The 15,800-nt window shown below is 35.9% G+C and overlaps 1 protein-coding gene across 1 annotated transcript in view; it reads right to left on the bottom strand.

The window, feature by feature from the left end:
- SNTG1 (syntrophin gamma 1) overlaps positions 1-15,800 on the bottom strand; it is a 144,964-nt gene that overhangs the window by 37,614 nt on the left and 91,550 nt on the right. Inside the window, exons 13-14 of the mRNA XM_030444688.1 lie at positions 5,903-6,019; positions 2,878-2,949 (exon numbers count right to left, since the gene is read on the bottom strand). Coding sequence (XP_030300548.1) covers positions 2,878-2,949; positions 5,903-6,019 — 189 coding nt within the window. The remainder of the gene's footprint in view (positions 1-2,877; positions 2,950-5,902; positions 6,020-15,800) is intronic.

Here is a 15,800-nt window from a genome sequence, read left to right as displayed (position 1 = left end):
TCAGCCCTGTCCTTGTGGCATGAAAGGCAGTTATTGACAGCAGGAAAAAATATCAGCATGTTTGGGTGAAAGTTGCATCCTAGTTTATGGGTCTAAATATGAAAAAAAGCCCCATCTCATTCCAGGCTAAGTAAGCAAAGTAAAGCAGATAAATTTTGGTTAGTAAGGGTTAGGACATTTACTAATGCACTGTGACAAAGAAGACATGAACCAAGACCTCTATGTTCTTGAGTCTAGAGGTGTTGTGTCCTGACCAAAACACACAGTCCTGCATACAAATCTTCTGCTCCTTCTCAGGACACCCTCAGCAATATAGAAGGAAATATACTTTAGAAATTAAATGAATTTTAAGGCACTTCTTCCCACTCAAGGGCTAATTCATATGAAGGTTAATACAGACCACTTGCAAGTTCTTCTACTTAAAGTAAATATTAGCCACAAAAGCTGTATCCATACCAATAAATTAAGAATGTATGAAACTGTTTGTTGATACTATAGGCAGTTGGCAAGGATCAGACTGCATATTATGAAAATCTTTATCCCCTTAAACAGGGTGCTCACATGCAGCAGTTCATTAGAAATTCTCCTTCCCCCATGGTAACCCAAACTAAGCCAGGAATTGTTTTGGAGAGTGACAGATAGATGATTTGGCCCAATAATAAATTGATAATTCTAAATAAATTGATAATTTTAAAATAAATTAGGAATATAGATGATGGTGTTTCAGTATCTGAAACTGCTCTGATATTTTCTTCTAGTACGCATGTAGACTGAACAATTTGAATTTAGATGAAAACATGGAACTAAATCCACTTAAGAGACACTGAGTGATGATACTGTCCTGCAGAGGCATCACTACCTTCCTAGATTTATCTCTGCCCAATGACATGTGAATGTCTCTTCCACAGAAGAAACACAGAGTAATTCTATCTTCTCCATTTTCTTTAAAAGAATGACATGAACTCAGACTCTACCATTGAAGGATGAGAAGTGCAGAAGAGGGAAAACTCTGTGGTAGCAAAGACAAGGTTTCTTCTCTTCATTTTTTCACTAGGTTTATGGAGATATCTCTGAAAATCTCACTTTGAATCTATCTGAAAATGTTATCTCTGAAAATACAGTCACTTCAATACCTATTAGCCTGCCCTTTTGCCCTTCAACTCAGTCTCCAAGGAAAGCAAATTTATAAGAAAGTAGCATGTGAGGTATGACGGAGGGAAAGAAGTTTGAAGGTTATCACAAAGCACCAGAGTATATTTTTTTAAATTTCCTCTGTCTCAGTAATATCCATGGAGGTTGTACAAATGTGTCCAGAAACAGAAGATGCTAAAATGGGACATTTATGATGCTGACATGAAAGTTGAAAAAACTTTAAGTCTATACTTCAGGTTCAATGTAGAAGCAGTAGTAATGGGAAGCTGTTTTTCTTGCTTTTACTTGCTTCTATATATAGTGAAAATGTGGTTAAGTCCTACAGAAGAAAGTTAGAATATAGTGAAGATTATTTACCTAGCTGTTTACTGTTTTCCAGGCTCAAGGCCTGAAGTAATCCAAGGCTATCAGAAAAAAAGTAGGCTGTGCAGGGCACAAATAAGTTTTTTTGTCTCCCCCAAAGACTAACTGTGCTCAGAGCATTATTCACATTATGCCCCCAGTGCAATGCCTTCAGAATGACTAAATTTTCCAGTTCATTCTCTCCTACATGACCACTACTAAAGAGTCAATGTCTGCTCACACTTGGTAGTTAAAGGATATACTCCAGTGATGTGACATCTTGCATTTGGGATTCTCTTCTCCATGATGAAGACTCCACACCTCACAGAAAATGTGGCAGTGAAGGAAATCTTTTTTCTTTCGAATTGCTAACACAGAGGGGTTTTTTCCCAAATTTTAAATTTGGCTTCTTATTTTTGAAAGCTCTGATGTAAAAGTTTCTGAATTTTATTGAGCTGTTCCATCTGTAATCTGCTTCCCTAAGGAAAATATAGTGCATCTGTGACCTACAAAAACTGGGAAATGTACCATGTATGTCAGTATAAATTATTCCAATGGGAAACACCTTTTAAAATATGATTTTTGGTACTTCTTTTTGATACTATTCTTATCTTGTTGCAGATGGAACTTCAGGAAAGATGAAATTACCCTTTACATAATTTTGACTTAAAAACCCCAAACCAACATACACAGTAAAGTACTGCAGATGAATGGAAAGAAGAAATTTTTTTCTTCTTCTTCTTTTAATCTCCTTTCCTCTTCTTCTGTTTTAATACTGTGGATTTGGAAAAACGTTTTCACTGTTTTTAAAACAGAGAGTAAACCATATATGCTAATTCTGAATGAATTCAGAATTAAAAACGAAACAGCGTGTACAGAGATCATAGTTTTAACTTTCTAAATATTTTTCATTATCTTTTCCCATCCATTACAGTTAAGAAAAACTAAAGAAGCTAGGAAAAATAAAACAAAGTTTTCAGAATGATATTGCATATTTAAAGTACTCCTCTGCTCTCAGTCTTACTGAAATCTTGCACTGTAGCCACAGTTGGTTGCATCAACATGTTTGAAAGCAACCAAATTGATTGCTATTTCTTTAGCTCCTGTGTTAGAAAAGAAATGTTAGACTGTTTAAACATGACATTAAAGTAAAGCTATAAAATATTTTCCTAGTCAGGATCAGTTTCTTTACCTTTGTGCCATGCCTTCTAGAATTTGACACTGTATCTACTGACACCAGGACTTCCCATATTGACTTAAAAGGGAAAAAAATTCACCTGTCTGTGTACATTAGTCACATGCAGTTTCCAGTTGCAGTGTTATGCTCTGGCTTGTCAACTGGTCTGACAAAGGGGTTAATTATTTTATACAGTTTCATCATACCTTGAGAATTTTGCACATTATCTCATAAACTGAAAATGTTTTCTCAGCTCGTGTCCAATCCCAGGTTGTGACCTTGAAAAAACCAAAAAACACAAACAAACAAACACAGAAACAAACAACAACAAATGCGAAAGGAAATGTTATTTTTGTTTATTTCAAGAATTAAGTGTACTTTAAGAAAATTACAATCTATCCCTTAATCTTTCATTCCTTTACATACAGTATGACCAAGCACTGCTTCAGAGCAGCAGCTATCAGGGAGCAGACTGTTCCAGCCAGGAAGGGCTTCAGATTCATCCTGGTTCTCTGCTTGTGTTTACAGACAGTGCCTTTGATGCTCAGTGCAGACTGATGAGGCTTCCCCTGGGAGCCTTCTGGCCACACTGGTGAGAATTGCATTGAGATCTTTAGAGGGTTCAGCCACTGAATTCCTCCTTGACTATAAGAGGTCATGTTTCTCAGCACTTTCCCTCTTGTACCTGCATGCCACAATTTGCTGCCATTTACTTACATTTTTTGCATATCCACAAAACCAAAGTCTCCAACCTTGCAATGTTTTAGACACTTACCCCACATGCATTGAAATCCAGGGGGGGAAAAAATAACACGAAACAACAGAGGCAAATGGACGTTTTCTTTTTTTCTTACTAAACTTAATCTGCTCCTAAATTCTGACAAACTAAGATTTGAAGAACTATTTCTCCTCTTTGCCTTGGTAATTGTCAATTGACATAAAGATATGTGGAAAGCAAAAGCAACTAGAGAATTAAGGCACTCACAGAAATTGCTCGCCCCATTTACTTTTAACCTTTAAATTTAAAAGCTTGAGCACCAAGAGAAAAGGTTTCAGCAGCTCCTTCTCAATTAAAGTCCATTTTCTCTGATATTTCCAACTATAAACTGTAAGAAAGAGAAACCCATCAGACTTTGGACACCTAACAATTCTAAAGGAGAAAATGCACTAGAAAATAACAGAGAAAATGAAAAAAAGTAATTTTGTTTAAAGCTTTCAAAATGTGAATAAGTTAGAACCACTCATTTATCTGAGTGTGGAAAGTAGAAGTACCATTGATCAACCAGATAAAAAAAGAGGCAGGAGGAGGCTGCTGATATGCACTTTTTAACACAAGCCTCTCATGCATTAGGCATTGACAGAGACCATGGAAATACTTCCATTTGATTTTCTGCATTAAAAGTTTGCAGCACATCTCTTCAGTAAACAACTTAATCCAATGAGTTTACACTGCAAATATAATTAAAACTGTTTTTCTTCTTATAACACTTTACCCATCTCATAAACCGAAGCCCTGAAACTGTGGCTTTGAAAGTTTGTTCTAAATCTTTTTTAATCCCTGGAAGAGATGAAGACATGTACTTGCAAAATGGTAAACATAATTGTATGTGTAAAAGTCTGAATATAGAAAGCAGGACTTTAAAAGCCCTTTTAAAAGGCCTACTATATTTGACAAAATAATATTCCTAGGTATATATATGTGCAATTATTAGATCTAGTACAGGTTTTTAAGGTTACTGTATAGGAATTCTTCCTCTGTTCGTACTTTAAAATGCATATTTGTCATTTCGGTTCCCTCTTACTCTATGGAGAGAAAATCCTCTTTATGCTTGAACTATCTTTTTATTTTAGAATAAGAACCAGTACCAGGCAAAATGAAATCACATTGTGCTTGCAGCTGAAACAAGATCTATAAAGACTTCAAGGACCAGTGGCTTGTCTCACAACAGCAGCTTGCCAGTGTCCTAACTCACATCACCCATGGTTCACAGCCTGTTGAGAACATGTTCCTTCTGCACCCATTTGTCATCGTGCATTACCCATTTACCCACCAGCAGCATATTACTCCTGGAAACTTATGATAGAAACCCCCAGTAAAGAGGCTTGTAGTTCCTTTCATAGTGCTTACAAAAGAAAAAAAAACAAACTCCTTTTTGTATTGAATAAGAGCTCTCAGAATGTTTTACTTCAAAGGGAGCAAATGGGTCTGCCAAAGCCAGGAGACATGTTTTTGGGTTAAGATGTTTGGTAATCTTATCCTGAAATATATCCTGGAATATATCCACCAACAGAACCCAAACTGTTATTATGTTATGGAAGAGCCAAACTCCCATACGAGTGAACTAGTGTACAAACACTGAACATACAAAGATTTCAATTCATTTTTACTTCCATTTTTTATGTCTTTCACGTGAATAATTTTGCTAAACACACACAAATAGTGACTGATAAATGATGTAAAGGCTCTCAAGCTGTCTTTGAACTACCTCAGGAAGTAAGAGTTACAGCCTGGATCTGGCAAGATAGCACTTAGAAAGGTCAAACACAACAAATTAATCCTCACTACCACCCCTGTTTCCTGTATGGGACTGCTCCTGGTCCTTAAATGCTGGCTTAAAATTTAGCTAGAGGATATCTCTGTTTACTGCAGTTTAGTGGTATCTTAAAACTGTGAAAGTAAATTGCTGAGTATGAGACAACAGCTAAAATTTTTCCCAGTGTTGCTAGTTGGGTTCCAATTAATATCTATAACCTAAACCATTCTATTTGATTCCCTGCCTTCCTTTTGGTGCTGCCAAGGAGAATAAAAGCTACATTCAGAATGAAATCTAAGTACAGAGATATTGCCATTTCCACAGCATGTACAAAGCTTTGATATTATCTCAGCAGTTTGACTAGAATGATCACTCATTTTAAATCTACCCATCTAGGTTCAGGCTTGTTCTGTCTGCCAAGGGGAAATGAAAACAAATATTTTAGTACAAGCAGATTTCTCTTGAATTTTTCTATGTGCCCAAGTAAGTGGGGGAAAAGAAATTAGATGCTCAACTGTCTGATGAACAGCTATTTTCTGTCACTTTATCATTACATTCTCTGGAATGTGTCAGTGCTGTAAGTTTCAATCCTGTTATCTCAAGGAGTGATTATCTCCTTGGGAAAGCCTTGTAAATATGACATGAAATTATTTTATTTAATAACATTTATTCCACTAGGCATGAGAAATATACTTACTGGAGGTGCTATAAATTTATACAATGAAGATCCCCTCAGTGCTAGAAACTTTGGTGTGTACATTCGATCCTGAAGGGAGTCTTGTTCCCGTTCTTCTGTCCAGCCCATGTAGACTATCTGACAGAAAAATCAATAGTGTTGACAAATTGCTCAGACACTTTCTTCAAATGAATTGCAAATATTTCATGCAAGTAAACTGATGCCTGTCAAATTTTACACAGTTATAAACACTGAACCACAATATGGTGTACTGGCAGTTTGCTTACTATCACACACTTGTAAAAAGGATAATGACAACTGAAATGCATCAGAGCAAATGTTTATCGTGCTGCCAAAACAAAAAAGCCAAACCACACACTCAGTGGATGTTAAAGGTCTATTATCTCATTAAAAGTGCCCCGAATTAATTCTACATATTTGCTGACAGATCATGTCAGAAGAGTTTAATGAAAGCAAAGTGTAAGGAGCCACTAGGCAGAAACACACACACAAAAAAAATGTTAGCTGTTACTACACCACACAATGTAGATAGCTTCCACATACCTGTTCCCAATTATGCATTAAACAACATGATGTCACAAATTCTATTTCCAAATGACTAGTTGTTTATTTATTTATTTATTTATTCTCTAAAAGAACTTGCATAGGAGTTTTGAGCATCCTTACTGAGGAATAGTAAATAAATAGACTGTTTTCAGACACTATTTTGAAGAGAATTCACTGATACCAAAGAATTAATCAGAATTATGTCAACACTTACCACCCCTTGCATATCTTTTGACATAGATGTATGAATGAGAACTTATTCAAACTCATTTTAAGATCTAATTCCCCACCTATCCATCTATTATGTTTGAGTAATTTTAATATCAAATCCTTAAAGAGTAACAGAGTATGAGTCACCATTCTGCCAAGTCCTGTAGAACATCTGAACAAGGAGTAGAAATATTATGAAACTTAGGATTTAGAACCACACCATTAGTAATAAACAATTTCCAGCATGCACTGGTTCACTACTGATATGGGAAATAGATCAACCTGTTATTCACACAGTGCTGCTAATGGAATAGATATATTTTAAAATCTTTTTGTGAATCTGATTTCTATATTAACTAGGCATGGAACATCCTCTGTGTTAAATGGTATTAATTAACATGTTAGGAAAATGGTTTATAAAAAATAAATACAATAATTTATAGCAAATTCATTAGTAAATTAGTCAGTAAATTTACAATTATATAAATTTACCTAAAACAAATGTTGGTACTGTATGTTCTGTTCTTTAAGGTTTTGTGTGCCATTTACACATTTATTTCATCAGTGTTGGGAAGCAGGATTTCCATCAACAGTTCTTCATGGAATATTCATTAAAAAAAAATGGCAGAGTCCGATGGTCTTTTTGTCCTTTGGATTTTGTTGTAGTACAGTGGAAATTAATGGCTTTTTCTAATCACCATGTACAAAATCTACCCTACTGTTCTCCATCACAGTTCATCAAATATTTTATGGTCTATAAACAAAGACAGGGAGAAGGTCCATTCCTCTAACACTTACTGTTAAACCTCAACATTTAATTCACTTTCCAAGAGCAAACACTAAGAGAGTAATATAGTCTCAGGTCCAGTGACTAACAAGTGTTTTAGTAGCTTCGCTTTTGCTGAGTAAACATGTTCATAAAATTCAAAAAGAAGGGAGAGCTATACCACAATACTCAAGAATCAAGCAGAGTGCTCAACAATGCATTGCCATGCAGTAACTAAAAAGCCACATTCTCTGAAATCTCATTCTTTCCTGAATGAGCATTTAGTCACAAAAAAAAAACACCTGACAGGTACAGTGAAAGACATTATAAGTATTTTCAGTTCAACATTTATGGAGATTTTCCTCAGATCTGCTGGTTTATATGTAAAGCAATGTTGGATAAGTATGAATACCTATCCCTTTAACTTGGTAGAAAAATTTAGAACTCATTGGCAGAGAGAAGCTACACAGAACAGTAAAATTAATTTTCAGAAAAATATACTACTACGTGCAGAAGTTCAGAGCATTTTCCTCTCTCTGTAACTGAAACAAAAGGAATGATCTCTAATTTCCAGGAACTTAGATGTCTACAGTTTTAAACTAGTTAAACTGAATTAACTCCTTTCCATCTTTGATTTGTTTGATTAAAATCAGACACACAATAAGATATCATCTTGCTTCATATTTAATATCACTGTGGCCCCGTATGTGATCTGTTTTCAGCTAGTGATTTTCTCATTCCTAATTTCTACTTCTAATATTCATCAGAATAACAAGATACAGTCAGTCATGCTGTGCAGATGTTCTGATATTTCCCATTTGATTGCCTTAATACTATAGCTGCAATAAAATTTAAGGCAATCACTCCTTTAGACATTTCTCCCTTGCCTCTGTACATCATGAGGAGAAATTAGATTGATTTTTCAGGCAAGCTGCTGTAGTAGTAAGGCTTTATTAACAAAAAGGCGTTTCTGCCTTTTCTGGTATAAAACATACAGAAGAATTGCTAAGCAGTCTGTATGATTATAATCAGGAACTTGAAAAGCTGTCTGAGCACATGAGCATATTCAAATGTCCGTATTAAAACAAGGGCTAGTTTCTGGAAAACAGGACAAACCTGAAGAAATACTTGATAACTTCCAACTTTTATTTATGTGTTCCTAAATTGATCTCAGTTATCAAAACACATTGAACATGTGAAGTTAGGTAAAATATTGCAATTTTTCTTAATGAAGCTGAGAATCTATTGAAGATTTTCACACTTATGAGATAAAATAGAGGCCAGGTTCTTGAAACATCTATGTTATTGGCAAGCATTTTGATTTCTAAAAAAACTTTGACTATTTAACTTCAGAAAAAATATTTATTTGGAAAGGGATCTTAACTTTAAAAATTAGAAGTTGATGTGTATATTTACAGATTGAAAAATCACACAATGATTGGAAGGAACCTCTAGAGAAAATCTAGTCCAACACCCCAGCTAAAGCAGGATTTCCTAGAGCACATTACACACAATTGTATCTATGTGGGTTTTGAATATCTCTAGAGAAGGAAACTCTAGAGAAGAAACCTCTCTGGGCAGCCCTGCCACCTTTACAGTAAAGAAGTTTTTCCTCACGTTTAGGTGAGACTATCTGTGTTCCAGCTTGTGCCCACTGCCCTTTGTCCTGGCTGGGCACTACTGAAGAAACTCTCCATCCTCCTTACAATCACCCTTGATATATTTATAGGCATTGATAAGGTCTGCTCTCAGTGTTCTCTCCAGGCTAAACAGCCACAGGTCTTTCAACCCTTCCATGTAAGAGAGATGCTCCAACTCCCAAATCATTTTTGTTGCCCTCTGCTAGATTCCCTTCAGAGTTTCCCTGCCTTTCTTGAACTGGGAAGCCCAGATTTGGACACAGTATTCCAGATGGGGCTTCACTAGGGTAGAACAGAGGGGGAGGATGACCTCCATCCCCCCATCAACCTACTGTCCACAGTCTTCCTAATGCATCCCAGGATACCTCTGGCCTTCTTCACCACAAGGGAACATGGCTGGCTCATGGTTGACTTATTGTCTACCAGAACTCCAAGATTCTTCTCAGCATTGCTTTCCAGGAGGTCAGCTCCTAACTGATATTGGTGCATGGGGTTGTTCCTAATCAGGTGCAGGACCTTATATTTGCCCTAGTTGAACCTCATTAGGTTCTTCTCTGACCAACTCTCCAGCCTGTCCAGGTCACACTGCATGGCAGAACAGACATCAGCTGTGCAGGTGTATCAGCTGGATGATACAGATGTATCAGGAGGCATATCAGCTACTCCTCCTAGCTTTGTATCAGTACAATTGCTGAGGGCACACTCTCACTCTTCTCCTCCATCCAATTAGTTGCTGAACATATGACCACTACTAGACCCAGTACTGACCTCTGGGAAACACCACGGGCTACAGCCCGCCAACTCAACCCTGCACCACTGACCATGACCCTCTGAACTCTGTTAATCAACCATCTCTCAATCCACTTTACTGTCCTCTCATCTATCCTGCACTTCCTGAGTTTCTTAATGAGTTTCTTAGGAAAGTCAAGGCAGATTACATCCACTGCTCTCCCCTCATCTAACCAGCCAGCTATGATGTCATAAAAAGCTATCAGATTTGTCAAACATGATTTACCCTTGGTGAATCCATGCTGACCACTCTCAATAACTTTCTTTTCTTTCACACATTTAGACATGATATCCAGAATGATTTGTTCCATCACCTTTTCAGGGACCGAGGTGAGAAGAAAAGGAAGACCTTATGCAGCTGTTTCTACAAAGATTAATTTGAGGTTTGTGTGTGAAATCACTAGAAGGCATCAGTATAAAAAAAGTTCATGCTAGCCCTGGTTTTCAGGATATTGACTCGCTAATTTAAAAAAAATTAAATAAGTTAATGATCTACTAGTGTAGCTAGCCAGGTTAAACCCCCTGAACTGCATAAGGGATGTGTACATTTTACACAGGATTGACTTAAGTGTTCTGATTAATAGGAATGGTAGTTAGATGATGAGAAAAAATGGATGTGTTATCTGGAACTATCTGCCTTCCTCACTTGAATGAGACACCTTTGTTCTGCTAGACACCTCTTTTTTTATGTGCCACATAACTCACCTTTGGCACAATTTAGCACAGCCCTAGGCAATTTTTTTTGGCTGCCAGGTTTATCACTGAGAAGACTCAACCCCACTGCCATCCAGGCACTTCACAGCTGACCTTAGAAGCTTCAGGCATCCTCTGTCGTTCTCAACAGAGCAGCTCTCAACAAACTCTTTGACAATGAGCCTGTCTCACACACATCCTGATTTAAAAAAATTTACTATGTCTCACACTCATAATTTCCCTTTTTTGCAAGCAGAAGGATTCTGGTTTCTTTACTGGGAAAACTATCTCTGATATATGGTCATGTCTGAATTCCTGCCTGTCCACTTTTCACCTACTCTATTTACAAGCAGGCATAAGGAGGGCTGTAAATTTTAATCCAGAGTAAAATTCTCATTTTTTGAGGGTTTTAAAGAGATAACAGTGAAATACAGAAAGCTCAACACTGTGGTGCCAAGAAAGTAAACATCATCTGTTCTAAAGCCTAGTAGCTTTACTGTGTTAAGGACTTATCTTTTGATTAATGACTTCTTTTTCGTCTTCTATATGTACACGGTAAGTGTAATACATTTTCAAGGCTAAAAAAATAAAAATAGGTCCAACAAAAAAATATGTTCGATGACTGAGCTGGAGGGCATGGGAAACATTCTGAATGAAGAAAAAGATTAAATTATTGCAAGTCACTAGACAATACCTTCCAGACTCTTGATGATGCCATCAAGCAAAGAACTGACATAATCGCCCTTCTGAAGGTACCACTGTGACTGAATCACTTAACAAAGATATTTATTATCATACTTAATTTGGCCCAGGAGTAGTTTTTAATTCAATTTCAAAGACTGGTTTCAGATATTGTTTTGATTTTCACTTTCTCTGACTAGGACTGACAAGAAGAACTTGGACAAGACTACAACAATTTAAGCTATCTGGCTGTATATCTGAGAGCTCACTACTTTTGTAGCTCCTTCATTTACATCCTGAAAGCCTGCTAGATTTCTGCTTCATCCAAAGGAGAAGGCAGCCATAAAAGTGTAAGAACCCCAATTGTCTGAGTAAATAGCAAATATAGAAAAATAGACATGTTTGACAATAGCCCCTCTTATTGTAGCAATGACTTCACAAGACCTGAATTACAAATATTTTTATAGCTTTGTTAGACTGAAGTTTAAAGTTGATAAATGATTGGCACAGATACATATGTTAATATAGAAAAGCCTGCTTAGGCTTAAAGAATCATATTTAAATACTTGGTCCTCTGATGAAACCACAATCAAAGTTCTAAGGAATAATGCTTTTCAAGAACAAGAAAATCTACAGATGAGAAGTATTTGATGCACGTTCACACTGACTTCAGTGGACCAACATTACCAGTGCCAGTTAATAATCAGAAAAAAACCAAGCAGTATAAAATGTTAATTTTATTACATCCATTAGCTACACCAAATAATCTGTTGTCTAAGGAATGGACAGGTTCTGAGGTTATGCTATTAAGCAATAGAATAAACTGAATTTTGAAATAGAAAATTATACTTTTCTCCATCTATAAAAATTGAGTAAAGTGGTTAAACTCTTTCTGTTCATACCACATCATAGGAAATTGTAAACTAATACATGAATTTATATATGTGTATAACATTGTGATTGCTTCTTTATCAGACATTTATCCTGAAATTTTCCATAAAGTCAAAGTGTGTGTCTGAGATATGTATATGTAAAGAAATTATCATTAATAGGTGAAATAGAAAACAAAATTCTGAAACTAAGACATTTCCACAATCATATTGTTCTTTTATTACTATCTTAACAACAATAATGGAAATGACTGACTTTTTCTTTTTTTTTTTTTGTTAACCTCTATCCTGATTAAAATCTGACAGATGAGACTTCACTGTTGACAATATAAATATTATTTAAAGTACAAATTCCAGAAAATTACCAGATTTATCACACAGGAAAAAATTCAATAAATGAAAATAAAAGTTAAAAAAATACCTCTAAAATATTTTCACAAATATACTTGGCAAAAAACCACCTAATACAAACTTTTTCTTTTTTTTTTCTTTTTTTAAAAAAAATAATTCTATATGTAAATCTGAATGCCATTAGGAAATCAAGCTTGTATCTGTACTTATTTCATTTTTCCTAGATGTATAGTCTCTCAGAGACTTTTGTAAGCTACAGATTTTTCAGGTTTTTTTTGCTTTTAAAACTTTTTTATTTTCAGTGGATTTTGAATGGTTCATGAAGACTACTTCTGAAAAAATTACAGCTGAATGGATAAAGCTTACAGCACTTTAACAAATTGGTCCCAAAGAGTATTCATATTCCAGTCATATAGAGATAACAAGTGTCACAGCTTTTCTCCTTCACCAGCCTTCAGATTTTGAAGTTTCAATCACCACAGCCTGAAAAATAAACTATTTTAATAAAAACGAATAAATGATCTCTAATTGAAATCCATAGCATGCATCTTGCTAGATCTACAAGAAGAGATTTATTCACTATCTTGTAGCATTAGAAGATATCATATATCAAAGGACCTTTGATGTCTTTTAGTAGTTAAAGTATATGGAAAAATTTGAATTATTTATCTTAGTGAGATATGAGATCTCTATTCTTAAGTGTATTCAGAACTTGACTGAGCAAAATCATGAGCAACTTGATTTATGTTGGCCATTTTCTGAGCAGGTTTTTGACCAGATGGCCTGCAAGAACTCTAAATAATTCCGTTGTTCTATGATTCTTTGATCTCAAAGCAGTCATACCTGTTTTGGAATCTCTTTTAAAACAGTCCTGACTTACTGTTCTTAGTAAATCAGCTTCAGCATTGTTTTTATTGCAGTGCCACACTATTCTTCAGTGGCACACATGGTAGTGCATACCAAATGTAATGGTTCACATTTCATAATCCAACTGTAGCTGCCCAGGTTTTTCTGAATATCTACCTTCATTTTCAACGGGATAGTGTATCAGACTTCTCACTACAGACTTTCACCCTTAAAATACACTCTAAAAAAGGACTTTCAGTCCAGACTGCTTTCAGGTAAGGCACCCTTGAGACTGAAGACAGTCGGACTCTTACTCATAAACAGTTATTGAAAAATGAAAGACAAATCTTAGCATCCCTTCTCTGTTGGTAACAGGGGGACAGGAAATGGTTATGACTTGCAAAGGATTCAGATGTTCTATGGAAACTGGGGAAGAAGGGAAAGAGGAGGTGAGAAGTCAGATGAGAAGGATATACAGAAGCTAAACATCTTGAAATTAGTCAAAATTCAGTTGGCTTACTAAACAGAACGGAAAAGCTGGCATATAAAGGACTAAAGTAGTGATGCCCAACACACTCTTCATGTAAATAATGATTTCCTGAATCAATTAATAAAAAGGAAGGACAACTAAAGCCACTTTCAATGTTAGTTTTCCAAATGAGGTATCCAAAGAAAAATCTGTTGAGAGATTCAAAAAACAGTCCTATTCTGAAAGACAGTTAAGTAGAGGAAAACTGCTGCTACAATATTTCTTCTAAGAGCTGAGAAAAACCTTAGGCATTATTAGATCAAGAACATGATATTCATTATACTCTACATAATATTCTTTTCATGCTTCTCCTCATAATGTAATTTTTAACAAGAATCTAAAATTTTGCTTTGTTAGAAGAAAGCCTACTTTAATTTGACTTGTGTTTAGATTGGAACTGGGATATCTTAAGGATTTATTACTGGTCACATGACAATTTCCTCTGGCAGAGAGTTAGCAATAGAGTTTGTAACATTTATTGAACTCATGTTGTACTTAATTATTTATAAATGATGGAGTAATGCCTGTAAATAGCTGACTTGCCTCTGTCATCTCCGTGTAGTTTCATTTTTGTACTTTCACTAGAAAACCTCAGTCTTTCAGGGCTACTGGGTAACAATTATTTTACAATAATATCAGAGCTTTTTTCCATTATTTTTTTTTAACGCGAGGTTTCCCCCCACCATGAATAACCAAGGGATACAACCCATAAAGGATGTAACTGCCCCAAGATTAACATTGGCTACTGAATGAAGTGCTAGATGCTGAGGTTCCATATCCACAGAGAGATCTAGAGGAACACGAAGGTTCCTTTACTCCCAGAGAAGATGACATAAAAAAAAAAAATCCACTGAGGGTATCATCTCTGTGGCTGAAAGAGGGATCCTGACAGAATAGTTCAAGGCCCTGCGAAGGACATTGATAGCAGGGACTTTATCAGACAATTGATTGATGTAAGCTCATGATTAATATATGGATAGAAGTCTCTCCTCTCACAGTGGGCATAGTCTCAGGGGGGCTTTGTGCATAGTCTCAGGGGTCTGGCTCCTTTTTACATACTCTCCCACTCTCTGGGGTTGCTTTTGAATGGCAGGCTGCTTCAGATGGAGTGGAAGAAGATGCTGCCATGTTATCTTATCTACCACCATAAGGCCAGGTTTGTGGGAGCAAGAGGTTGGAGTGATGAGTGAGTGCTTCTTTTAACCAAGTAACATCACCAGTAGGCTGTTAAACAAGTAATAGAAAGCAGAAGAACTTCTGGATGTCTATTTAAAGAAAGCAGCTAGAAACTGCATGCTGCTGTATATTGATCCTGCTGGACTTCAAGGATGCTCTCAGTATGCCAGTTGGATTGAGTGCCTCTGGACACTCAGCACCTGCATGTTATCAGAGTTCTGGTTTTAAGAAGAAAGAACCCAGATGTCTGATTTCACCTTGGTTGGGAGCTCTCAGCCACAGCAATGCTTATCTACCACATCAGGCCCCTTCACATCTCCAGATCAGCACCATTTACCAGAATTATTTTTCTTAAGTAAAGGTGGATATTTTAGTGGTTCTAAGACCAGCATCAGTGAGAGATATTTCAATGTGGAAAATGTTTCTAATCAAGTAAGTAAATAAAGTTTTCAGTTGTCAGTGCCAGAGAATTATTTGTTTGTTGTTTTATTTCCATTTGCTGTTCCATAAAATAGAATGGATTTAGTAAGTTGGTTTACCAAAACAGTAACATTGAATGTAAAAGTTCTCTAAAATGCCAGATATATAACAGACATCGCTCATTAAACAGTGTCTCCTTACCAGGAAATACAGCTGTTTAAAAAGACAAAAAAAAAGAAGAATTTCTAGGGGATGCTTTGCATTTGAAATTAACTATATTTTTAAAAGATTTTCCATAATTTTAAATGTCAATTTTCCTTCAAACATTGAAGGATGACTGCTTCCTGGGTTCTTTTTCCTT

Source organism: Calypte anna, chromosome 2, assembly GCF_003957555.1.
Source record: "Calypte anna isolate BGI_N300 chromosome 2, bCalAnn1_v1.p, whole genome shotgun sequence".
Lineage (NCBI taxonomy): Eukaryota > Metazoa > Chordata > Aves > Apodiformes > Trochilidae > Calypte > Calypte anna.
Note: the sequence above shows the minus strand (reverse complement) of the source record. Positions and strands in the feature narration are given on the sequence as shown.